General features: G+C 46.0%; 1 protein-coding gene across 1 annotated transcript in view; it reads left to right on the top strand.

Moving 5' to 3' along the window:
* Positions 1-12125, top strand: part of LOC5522255 — a 137609-nt gene that overhangs the window by 34805 nt on the left and 90679 nt on the right. The window contains exons 49-73 of the mRNA XM_048726927.1: positions 40-93; positions 187-729; positions 818-1459; positions 1563-1595; positions 1700-1940; positions 2252-2610; positions 2690-3325; positions 3415-3468; positions 3562-4104; positions 4193-4834; positions 4938-4970; positions 5075-5315; positions 5627-5985; positions 6065-6700; positions 6790-6843; positions 6937-7479; positions 7568-8209; positions 8312-8344; positions 8449-8689; positions 9001-9359; positions 9439-10074; positions 10164-10217; positions 10311-10853; positions 10942-11583; positions 11686-11742. Of these exons, the coding sequence (XP_048582884.1) occupies positions 40-93; positions 187-729; positions 818-1459; positions 1563-1595; positions 1700-1940; positions 2252-2610; positions 2690-3325; positions 3415-3468; positions 3562-4104; positions 4193-4834; positions 4938-4970; positions 5075-5315; positions 5627-5985; positions 6065-6700; positions 6790-6843; positions 6937-7479; positions 7568-8209; positions 8312-8344; positions 8449-8689; positions 9001-9359; positions 9439-10074; positions 10164-10217; positions 10311-10853; positions 10942-11583; positions 11686-11742 (8820 nt within the window). The remainder of the gene's footprint in view (positions 1-39; positions 94-186; positions 730-817; positions 1460-1562; positions 1596-1699; positions 1941-2251; positions 2611-2689; positions 3326-3414; positions 3469-3561; positions 4105-4192; positions 4835-4937; positions 4971-5074; positions 5316-5626; positions 5986-6064; positions 6701-6789; positions 6844-6936; positions 7480-7567; positions 8210-8311; positions 8345-8448; positions 8690-9000; positions 9360-9438; positions 10075-10163; positions 10218-10310; positions 10854-10941; positions 11584-11685; positions 11743-12125) is intronic.

The following is a 12125-nucleotide window of genomic DNA, read 5'->3' on the forward strand; positions in this document are numbered from 1 at the left end:
TTCTAACGGTTTTGACGGACTCGTGTTGTCTATTTGCAGTTCCTCAACCAACTCCACGACCAACACCACCCAAGCCAACCGCACCGCCCAAAGGTGAATTATACTACATTGCCTTGTTAATTATTATATATTTCTCTTGCTTAAGGGATATGCTGCGAACTCTAAAACTCATTGTTCGATCTCCAGTTTGTCGACAACGGATGGATTTGGGATTCCTTATCGACATTTCCTCTCAAGTCAGACGTGCAAACATTGGGAATATTCGTCTCTTTATCAAGGAAATGGTTCGTAGGTTTGTCGTGTCTCGACGAGAGACACGTGTAGGAATCGTCGTTTATTCGTCCAGACAGCAAAGGGTACTTGCTCTCAGTCAATCTATTAGCCGTTCTAGTGTCTACCGCGTGTTGTCACGAATCAGAATCATCCGCGGACAGCGCAGGACAGGCAGAGCTTTGAGGTACACTACAAAATATCTGTTCTCAGGAAAGCCACAGTGCGGCCGCAAGAGGGTTCTTGTGGTTCTGACAAGTGGTGGATCTGTGGACAGTGTTCGCATACCGGCGAGAGGACTTGCAAACATCGGAGTGGAAGTATTTGTATTGGCAACCAGAAGAGGACGCAACCTAAGGCAGATTGCCACCTCGAGTCGGCATGTAATATATGTTTCGTACCGTAATCTAATCAGCAAGGTCGTTTACCTGAAGAACAGGGTCTGCACCTCTCCTAGAAGTAAGTTTTATAACATTTCTGTTGTATTTTGTATGTTTTCAACAAAGTACCTTATAGTGACTTATTGTTTCTTTGTTTTGGTCCGCAGTTATCGTACGACGAGGTGCCGTAGGCCTGTACATGTTGACCAGTGCTAGTGGAGCTCGTGACGTCAGTCGCAACAGAAACCCTCCCGCAAGGTTCAGCTACGTCAGCTACATTAAAGGACCCGACAGGCACCCAAAAGGAGCACTATATTTCCGTGGGAGAAGGAACAGTTATGTGCGAATACCTAACACGGGATGTCTAGACACGAGGCAGTCGATAACTATCACTGTGTGGGTGTATGCAGAGTCGCCCGGTCCGATTGTCCATTACAACCCACGTGGCAAAGGCGTCGGTCTCTGGATGTCGAGAAGCAATGAAGTGTCGGCTATCTTTGTCGACCGTTCCCGATCACGTGTCTACCGCGTAAAGAGCAGGAACATTCAACGGCGACGATGGATCTACTATTCCTTGACGTATGACCGGCGAAGTGCCTTGGCCACGTTGTGGAAGAATGCCGTGCCCATCTCACAAAGACGATTGCCACAGCTACGAGTGGGTCTAGCGACGAACTATCCAGTTTCCATAGGTGCAATTCCTGGAAGTCGTCAATATTTCCGCGGCCGTGTGGCTTGCCTACAAATTTATCCAAGAGCATTGACTGCCGCCCAGCTGAAATCAAAGATGATTGCTTGCTTCAGATCAGGTACGTGCAGTTGTAATTTGTTTTAAATGGTCGTGTACTAACTTTAGCGTTTACTCTTGATATTTTGATGTTCTCATGATGGGCTTTTTGTATTGTTTTATAGTTCCCATTCCTCCTGTGCCAACTAAACGCCCCAGTAAGTACCAAAAGGGGTATCTCTTTTAGTAAAATAGTACCTTTGTGTTTGTTTGTGGCATAAAGTAAGGAGAGCATGTAGCCTAATAATCCGTCTTTTTACAGCTTGTAAGGTCCGTCTTGATCTGGGTTTCTTAATTGACGGTTCTGGTAGCATCGAAAGGCAGGGTCGAGGTAACTTCGGCCGAGTGATCAACTTCATCAAGACCATCGTCAGTCTTTTGCCAGTATCACCAAGGCAGACCAGGATAGGGGCTGTTCTATTCTCTTCCCGTCCGTACCTGATGTTCAACTTCCAGAAATACCGAACAGTGCGGCAGGTCCTTGCTGCCTTACAGCGTATCAGGTAAACAATCAAGAAGATTCCATGGAATAAATTGTAGCCCCTTATTGCTGTCGTAATGCCATAGTGAGGAGAGGAGGAGGGTGCGTGTACGTTTATGCATTGTTGATTTTTTATCGTCTATGAAACCAAAACGATCCATTGTTAAATGTTTTATTACTTATGTCTTCGCTATAGTGTTATTGAAATCTAAGACAAAGTATTAGTTTTAGTTTTGCTACTATCTTATGTGTGCTGAAGTATCTTTCACATACGTTTTGATGATTCAGCTTCTCTTTTTCACTTACACGTTTTGTAAATTTTCTAATTCAAAGGTACCCACGCGGAGGAACAAAGACTGGACGAGCATTGAGGTACACGTACAGCCGACTATTCCGATCCAGGTCACGTGTCCGCAAACAGGCGCTTATCGTGCTGACAGACGGCAAATCCCAAGACTCTGTTGGCCAACCGGCCGCTTTCATCAAAAATCAAGGAGTTGAATCGTTTGCTATCGGAGTAGGCAGGAACTACCGACGGCGGGATCTTAATCAGATTGCATCAAGAGGCAACGTTTTCACTGCCAAGTTTGAAAACCTGGGAAGGATAATTGGTGCTATTAAATCTAAAGTTTGCAGACCACAACCGATTACACCAAAACCCGTGCCACCTACTGTTCCTACAAGGCCTCCAGGTAAGCTTTTTTGATTTGATTGCAACAATGTAAGGCGTTCAAATGATTATTTATCGGTTTGCATTTACTCGTTTCACAGTCCCAAGGCCACCAGCAGCAGCAGTGTACCCGCTAGACAAGCGACGTAGAGGCAAGGACATCAGTCGTAGCGGCAACCAGCCGGCCAGATCTGTAGGTGTCCGATGGGCGCCTGGCCCAGACGGAAGACGACAAGGCTCTACCCAGTTCTTCGGACGGTCTAACAGCTATGTCGAGATTCCTTACTCGAGACGGACTGCTCCCCATACGTCTGTGACAATCTTAGCGTGGGTCTATCATGAAGGCAGACAGGGGCCTATAGTCCACTACAATCCCAACGGATGGGCCGTGCACTTGTGGATGGTCGGACCTCGCACCCTGTTCGCCCGATTTTTCATGAATAGAAGAGTTGCTTCCAAGTATATAACGAGCAAGGCTTTCCGGTATCGTGCCTGGAACTATGTGGGTACTACGTATAATGGACGTACGGGTATTGCGAAATTGTTTGTCAATTCCAGACAAGTCGCCAGGAAAAACGTCGGCAGGTCTCGCCTGTCTACCAGGTATCCTATACGCATTGGTGCTACAAGACATGATCGCCGACACTTCAAGGGACGCGTGTTCTGTGTGCAGATCTACGGAAAAGTATTAAACAGAAAACAGATCAACGACTTGAAGAAGAGGTGTTTTGTACGCAGTAAGTAAATCATTTGCTGGCCTCAATGTAGGGATCACTCGATAGTTTATTTCTAACGGTTTTGACGGACTCGTGTTGTCTATTTGCAGTTCCTCAACCAACTCCACGACCAACACCACCCAAGCCAACCGCACCGCCCAAAGGTGAATTATACTACATTGCCTTGTTAATTATTATATATTTCTCTTGCTTAAGGGATATGCTGCGAACTCTAAAACTCATTGTTCGATCTCCAGTTTGTCGACAACGGATGGATTTGGGATTCCTTATCGACATTTCCTCTCAAGTCAGACGTGCAAACATTGGGAATATTCGTCTCTTTATCAAGGAAATGGTTCGTAGGTTTGTCGTGTCTCGACGAGAGACACGTGTAGGAATCGTCGTTTATTCGTCCAGACAGCAAAGGGTACTTGCTCTCAGTCAATCTATTAGCCGTTCTAGTGTCTACCGCGTGTTGTCACGAATCAGAATCATCCGCGGACAGCGCAGGACAGGCAGAGCTTTGAGGTACACTACAAAATATCTGTTCTCAGGAAAGCCACAGTGCGGCCGCAAGAGGGTTCTTGTGGTTCTGACAAGTGGTGGATCTGTGGACAGTGTTCGCATACCGGCGAGAGGACTTGCAAACATCGGAGTGGAAGTATTTGTATTGGCAACCAGAAGAGGACGCAACCTAAGGCAGATTGCCACCTCGAGTCGGCATGTAATATATGTTTCGTACCGTAATCTAATCAGCAAGGTCGTTTACCTGAAGAACAGGGTCTGCACCTCTCCTAGAAGTAAGTTTTATAACATTTCTGTTGTATTTTGTATGTTTTCAACAAAGTACCTTATAGTGACTTATTGTTTCTTTGTTTTGGTTCGCAGTTATCGTACGACGAGGTGCCGTAGGCCTGTACATGTTGACCAGTGCTAGTGGAGCTCGTGACGTCAGTCGCAACAGAAACCCTCCCGCAAGGTTCAGCTACGTCAGCTACATTAAAGGACCCGACAGGCACCCAAAAGGAGCACTATATTTCCGTGGGAGAAGGAACAGTTATGTGCGAATACCTAACACGGGATGTCTAGACACGAGGCAGTCGATAACTATCACTGTGTGGGTGTATGCAGAGTCGCCCGGTCCGATTGTCCATTACAACCCACGTGGCAAAGGCATCGGTCTCTGGATGTCGAGAAGCAATGAAGTGTCGGCTATCTATGTCGACCGTTCCCGATCACGTGTCTACCGCGTAAAGAGCAGGAACATTCAACGGCGACGATGGATCTACTATTCCTTGACGTATGACCGGCGAAGTGCCTTGGCCACGTTGTGGAAGAATGCCGTGCCCATCTCACAAAGACGATTGCCACAGCTACGAGTGGGTCTAGCGACGAACTATCCAGTTTCCATAGGTGCAATTCCTGGAAGTCGTCAATATTTCCGCGGCCGTGTGGCTTGCCTACAAATTTATCCAAGAGCATTGACTGCCGCCCAGCTGAAATCAAAGATGATTGCTTGCTTCAGATCAGGTACGTGCAGTTGTAAGTTGTTTTAAATGGTCGTGTACTAACTTTAACGTTTACTCTTGATATTTTGATGTTCTCATGATGGGCTTTTTGTATTGTTTTATAGTTCCCATTCCTCCTGTGCCAACTAAACGCCCCAGTAAGTACCAAAAGGGGTATCTCTTTTAGTAAAATAGTACCTTTGTGTTTGTTTGTGGCATAAAGTAAGGAGAGCATGTAGCCTAATAATCCGTCTTTTTACAGCTTGTAAGGTCCGTCTTGATCTGGGTTTCTTAATTGACGGTTCTGGTAGCATCGAAAGGCAGGGTCGAGGTAACTTCGGCCGAGTGATCAACTTCATCAAGACCATCGTCAGTCTTTTGCCAGTATCACCAAGGCAGACCAGGATAGGGGCTGTTCTATTCTCTTCCCGTCCTTACCTGATGTTCAACTTCCAGAAATACCGAACAGTGCGTCAGGTCCTTGCTGCCTTACAGCGTATCAGGTAAACAATCAAGAAGATTCCATGGAATAAATTGTAGCCCCTTATTGCTGTCGTAATGCCATAGTGAGGAGAGGAGGAGGGTGCGTGTACGTTTATGCATTGTTGATTTTTTATCGTCTATGAAACCAAAACGATCCATTGTTAAATGTTTTATTACTTATGTCTTCGCTATAGTGTTATTGAAATCTAAGACAAAGTATTAGTTTTAGTTTTGCTACTATCTTATGTGTGCTGAAGTATCTTTCACATACGTTTTGATGATTCAGCTTCTCTTTTTCACTTACACGTTTTGTAAATTTTCTAATTCAAAGGTACCCACGCGGAGGAACAAATACTGGACGAGCATTGAGGTACACGTACAGCCGACTATTCCGATCCAGGTCACGTGTCCGCAAACAGGCGCTTATCGTGCTGACAGACGGCAAATCCCAAGACTCTGTTGGCCAACCGGCCGCTTTCATCAAAAATCAAGGAGTTGAATTGTTTGCTATCGGAGTAGGCAGGAACTACCGACGGCGGGATCTGAATCAGATTGCATCAAGAGGCAACGTTTTCACTGCCAAGTTTGAAAACCTGGGAAGGATAATTGGTGCTATTAAATCTAAAGTTTGCAGACCACAACCGATTACACCAAAACCCGTGCCACCTACTGTTCCTACAAGGCCTCCAGGTAAGCTTTTTTGATTTGATTGCAACAATGTAAGGCGTTCAAATGATTATTTATCGGTTTGCATTTACTCGTTTCACAGTCCCAAGGCCACCAGCAGCAGCAGTGTACCCGCTAGACAAGCGACGTAGAGGCAAGGACATCAGTCGTAGCGGCAACCAGCCGGCCAGATCTGTAGGTGTCCGATGGGCGCCTGGCCCAGACGGAAGACGACAAGGCTCTACCCAGTTCTTCGGACGGTCTAACAGCTATGTCGAGATTCCTTACTCGAGACGGACTGCTCCCCATACGTCTGTGACAATCTTAGCGTGGGTCTATCATGAAGGCAGACAGGGGCCTATAGTCCACTACAATCCCAACGGATGGGCCGTGCACTTGTGGATGGTCGGACCTCGCACCCTGTTCGCCCGATTTTTCATGAATAGAAGAGTTGCTTCCAAGTATATAACGAGCAAGGCTTTCCGGTATCGTGCCTGGAACTATGTGGGTACTACGTATAATGGACGTACGGGTATTGCGAAATTGTTTGTCAATTCCAGACAAGTCGCCAGGAAAAACGTCGGCAGGTCTCGCCTGTCTACCAGGTATCCTATACGCATTGGTGCTACAAGACATGATCGCCGATACTTCAAGGGACGCGTGTTCTGTGTGCAGATCTACGGAAAAGTATTAAACAGAAAACAGATCAACGACTTGAAGAAGAGGTGTTTCGTACGCAGTAAGTAAATCATTTGCTGGCCTCAATGTAGGGATCACTCGATAGTTTATTTCTAACGGTTTTGACGGACTCGTGTTGTCTATTTGCAGTTCCTCAACCAACTCCACGACCAACACCACCCAAGCCAACCGCACCGCCCAAAGGTGAATTATACTACATTGCCTTGTTAATTATTATATATTTCTCTTGCTTAAGGGATATGCTGCGAACTCTAAAACTCATTGTTCGATCTCCAGTTTGTCGACAACGGATGGATTTGGGATTCCTTATCGACATTTCCTCTCAAGTCAGACGTGCAAACATTGGGAATATTCGTCTCTTTATCAAGGAAATGGTTCGTAGGTTTGTCGTGTCTCGACGAGAGACACGTGTAGGAATCGTCGTTTATTCGTCCAGACAGCAAAGGGTACTTGCTTTCAGTCAATCTATTAGCCGTTCTAGTGTCTACCGCGTGTTGTCACGAATCAGAATCATCCGCGGACAGCGCAGGACAGGCAGAGCTTTGAGGTACACTACAAAATATCTGTTCTCAGGAAAGCCACAGTGCGGCCGCAAGAGGGTTCTTGTGGTTCTGACAAGTGGTGGATCTGTGGACAGTGTTCGCATACCGGCGAGAGGACTTGCAAACATCGGAGTGGAAGTATTTGTATTGGCAACCAGAAGAGGACGCAACCTAAGGCAGATTGCCACCTCGAGTCGGCATGTAATATATGTTTCGTACCGTAATCTAATCAGCAAGGTCGTTTACCTGAAGAACAGGGTCTGCACCTCTCCTAGAAGTAAGTTTTATAACATTTCTGTTGTATTTTGTATGTTTTCAACAAAGTACCTTATAGTGACTTATTGTTTCTTTGTTTTGGTTCGCAGTTATCGTACGACGAGGTGCCGTAGGCCTGTACATGTTGACCAGTGCTAGTGGAGCTCGTGACGTCAGTCGCAACAGAAACCCTCCCGCAAGGTTCAGCTACGTCAGCTACATTAAAGGACCCGACAGGCACCCAAAAGGAGCACTATATTTCCGTGGGAGAAGGAACAGTTATGTGCGAATACCTAACACGGGATGTCTAGACACGAGGCAGTCGATAACTATCACTGTGTGGGTGTATGCAGAGTCGCCCGGTCCGATTGTCCATTACAACCCACGTGGCAAAGGCATCGGTCTCTGGATGTCGAGAAGCAATGAAGTGTCGGCTATCTATGTCGACCGTTCCCGATCACGTGTCTACCGCGTAAAGAGCAGGAACATTCAACGGCGACGATGGATCTACTATTCCTTGACGTATGACCGGCGAAGTGCCTTGGCCACGTTGTGGAAGAATGCCGTGCCCATTTCACAAAGACGATTGCCACAGCTACGAGTGGGTCTAGCGACGAACCATCCAGTTTTCATAGGTGCAATTCCTGGAAGTCGTCAATATTTCCGCGGCCGTGTGGCTTGCCTACAAATTTATCCAAGAGCATTGACTGCCGCCCAGCTGAAATCAAAGATGATTGCTTGCTTCAGATCAGGTACGTGCAGTTGTAATTTTTTTAAATGGTCGTGTACTAACTTCAGCGTTTACTCTTGATATTTTGATGTTCTCATGATGGGCTTTTTGTATTGTTTTATAGTTCCCATTCCTCCTGTGCCAACTAAACGCCCCAGTAAGTACCAAAAGGGCTATCTCTTTTAGTAAAATAGTACCTTTGTTTTTGTTTGTGGCATAAAGTAAGGAGAGCATGTAGCCTAATAATCCGTCTTTTTACAGCTTGTAAGGTCCGTCTTGATCTGGGTTTCTTAATTGACGGTTCTGGTAGTATCGAAAGGCAGGGTCGAGGTAACTTCGGCCGAGTGATAAACTTCATCAAGACCATCGTCAGTCTTTTGCCAGTATCACCAAGGCAGACCAGGATAGGGGCTGTTCTATTCTCTTCCCGTCCGTACCTGATGTTCAACTTCCAGAAATACCGAACAGTGCGGCAAGTCCTTGCTGCCTTACAGCGTATCAGGTAAACAATCAAGAAGATTCCATGGAATAAATTGTAGCCCCTTATTGCTGTCGTAATGCCATAGTGAGGAGAGGAGGAGGGTGCGTGTACGTTTATGCATTGTTGATTTTTTATCGTCTATGAAACCAAAACGATCCATTGTTAAATGTTTTATTACTTATGTCTTCGCTATAGTGTTATTGAAATCTAAGACAAAGTATTAGTTTTAGTTTCGCTACTATCTTATGTGTGCTGAAGTATCTTTCACATACGTTTTCATGATTTAGCTTCTCTTTTTCACTTACACGTTTTGTAAATTTTCTAATTCAAAGGTACCCACGCGGAGGAACAAAGACTGGACGAGCATTGAGGTACACGTACAGCCGACTATTCCGATCCAGGTCACGTGTCCGCAAACAGGCGCTTATCGTGCTGACAGACGGCAAATCCCAAGACTCTGTTGGCCAACCGGCCGCTTTCATCAAAAATCAAGGAGTTGAATTGTTTGCTATCGGAGTAGGCAGGAACTACCGACGACGGGATCTGAATCAGATTGCATCAAGAGGCAACGTTTTCACTGCCAAGTTTGAAAACCTGGGAAGGATAATTGGTGCTATTAAATCTAAAGTTTGCAGACCACAACCGATTACACCAAAACCCGTGCCACCTACTGTTCCTACAAGGCCTCCAGGTAAGCTTTTTTGATTTGATTGCAACAATGTAAGGCGTTCAAATGATTATTTATCGGTTTGCATTTACTTGTTTCACAGTCCCAAGGCCACCAGCAGCAGCAGTGTACCCGCTAGACAAGCGACGTAGAGGCAAGGACATCAGTCGTAGCGGCAACCAGCCGGCCAGATCTGTAGGTGTCCGATGGGCGCCTGGCCCAGACGGAAGACGACAAGGCTCTACCCAGTTCTTCGGACGGTCTAACAGCTATGTCGAGATTCCTTACTCGAGACGGACTGCTCCCCAGACGTCTGTGACCATCTTAGCGTGGGTCTATCATGAAGGCAGACAGGGGCCTATAGTCCACTACAATCCCAACGGATGGGCCGTGCACTTGTGGATGGTCGGACCTCGCACCCTGTTCGCCCGATTTTTCATTAATAGAAGAGTTGCTTCCAAGTATATAACGAGCAAGGCTTTCCGGTATCGTGCCTGGAACTATGTGGGTACTACGTATAATGGACGTACGGGTATTGCGAAATTGTTTGTCAATTCCAGACAAGTCGCCAGGAAAAACGTCGGCAGGTCTCGCCTGTCTACCAGGTATCCTATACGCATTGGTGCTACAAGACATGATCGCCGAAACTTCAAGGGACGCGTGTTCTGTGTGCAGATCTACGGAAAAGTATTAAACAGAAAACAGATCAACGACTTGAAGAAGAGGTGTTTCGTACGCAGTAAGTAAATCATTTGCTGGCCTCAATGTAGGGATCACTCGATAGTCTATTTCTAACGGTTTTGACGGACTCGTGTTGTCTATTTGCAGTTCCTCAACCAACTCCACGACCAACACCACCCAAGCCAACCGCACCGCCCAAAGGTGAATTATACTACATTGCCTTGTTAATTATTATATATTTCTCTTGCTTAAGGGATATGCTGCGAACTCTAAAACTCATTGTTCGATCTCCAGTTTGTCGACAACGGATGGATTTGGGATTCCTTATCGACATTTCCTCTCAAGTCAGACGTGCAAACATTGGGAATATTCGTCTCTTTATCAAGGAAATGGTTCGTAGGTTTGTCGTGTCTCGACGAGAGACACGTGTAGGAATCGTCGTTTATTCGTCCAGACAGCAAAGGGTACTTGCTCTCAGTCAATCTATTAGCCGTTCTAGTGTCTACCGCGTGTTGTCACGAATCAGAATCATCCGCGGAAAGCGCAGGACAGGCAGAGCTTTGAGGTACACTACAAAATATCTGTTCTCAGGAAAGCCACAGTGCGGCCGCAAGAGGGTTCTTGTGGTTCTGACAAGTGGTGGATCTGTGGACAGTGTTCGCATACCGGCGAGAGGACTTGCAAACATCGGAGTGGAAGTATTTGTATTGGCAACCAGAAGAGGACGCAACCTAAGGGAGATTGCCACCTCGAGTCGGCATGTAATATATGTTTCGTACCGTAATCTAATCAGCAAGGTCGTTTACCTGAAGAACAGGGTCTGCACCTCTCCTAGAAGTAAGTTTTATAACATTTCTGTTGTATTTTGTATGTTTTAAACAAAGTACCTTATAGTGACTTATTGTTTCTTTGTTTTGGTTCGCAGTTATCGTACGACGAGGTGCCGTAGGCCTGTACATGTTGACCAGTGCTAGTGGAGCTCGTGACGTCAGTCGCAACAGAAACCCTCCCGCAAGGTTCAGCTACGTCAGCTACATTAAAGGACCCGACAGGCACCCAAAAGGAGCACTATATTTCCGTGGGAGAAGGAACAGTTATGTGCGAATACCTAACACGGGATGTCTAGACACGAGGCAGTCGATAACTATCACTGTGTGGGTGTATGCAGAGTCGCCCGGTCCGATTGTCCATTACAACCCACGTGGCAAAGGCGTCGGTCTCTGGATGTCGAGAAGCAATGAAGTGTCGGCTATCTTTGTCGACCGTTCCCGATCACGTGTCTACCGCGTAAAGAGCAGGAACATTCAACGGCGACGATGGATCTACTATTCCTTGACGTATGACCGGCGAACTGCCTTGGCCACGTTGTGGAAGAATGCCGTGCCCATTTCACAAAGACGATTGCCACAGCTACGAGTGGGTCTAGCGACGAACTATCCAGTTTCCATAGGTGCAATTCCTGGAAGTCGTCAATATTTCCGCGGCCGTGTGGCTTGCCTACAAATTTATCCAAGAGCATTGACTGCCGCCCAGCTGAAATCAAAGATGATTGCTTGCTTCAGATCAGGTAACTTGTTTTTATTATTTTATCTGTTTGTTGTTGTTCATGTTGTTGTTGTTGTTGTTTTTAATTTGCGTGGTTAGATATTACCTTATTTTGTCCTTTCAGTGCCAGTTCCAACAAAGGCTCCAACAAAACCGACATCAGGACCCCTTCCACCAACAAGTATGTTTGCCTTCTAGCATACTTGTTCCTTTCTTTTGGCGTAGTTATATGTCTTACAATTATCACATCCAATTCTAGAAAAAAAAAATGGTAGCGGTTTTTAAGCACGTCGTCTGAATTGTCCAAGTGATTTCCCGGTTATTGATTCAACCGTCCAATACAGTCGAGTACAAATCTAAAAACTTTGTTTTGGGAATGTATGATAAGATACAGTATTATAGGGGTGCACTACTATTTGTCCATTTTGTTCGCGCATGCTTTCTTGTAGGTCACGCTTATTATTAATGTATCAAGCGACTCATTAAGAACCTTAGCGGTTGTTTTCCAGCTGTACTATAACAGCAGCTTGTTAGGTAATGTGAGGTCAACGGAAACTGTGTTGC

The sequence above is a fragment of the Nematostella vectensis genome, chromosome 4 (genome assembly GCF_932526225.1).
Source record: "Nematostella vectensis chromosome 4, jaNemVect1.1, whole genome shotgun sequence".
NCBI lineage: Eukaryota > Metazoa > Cnidaria > Anthozoa > Actiniaria > Edwardsiidae > Nematostella > Nematostella vectensis.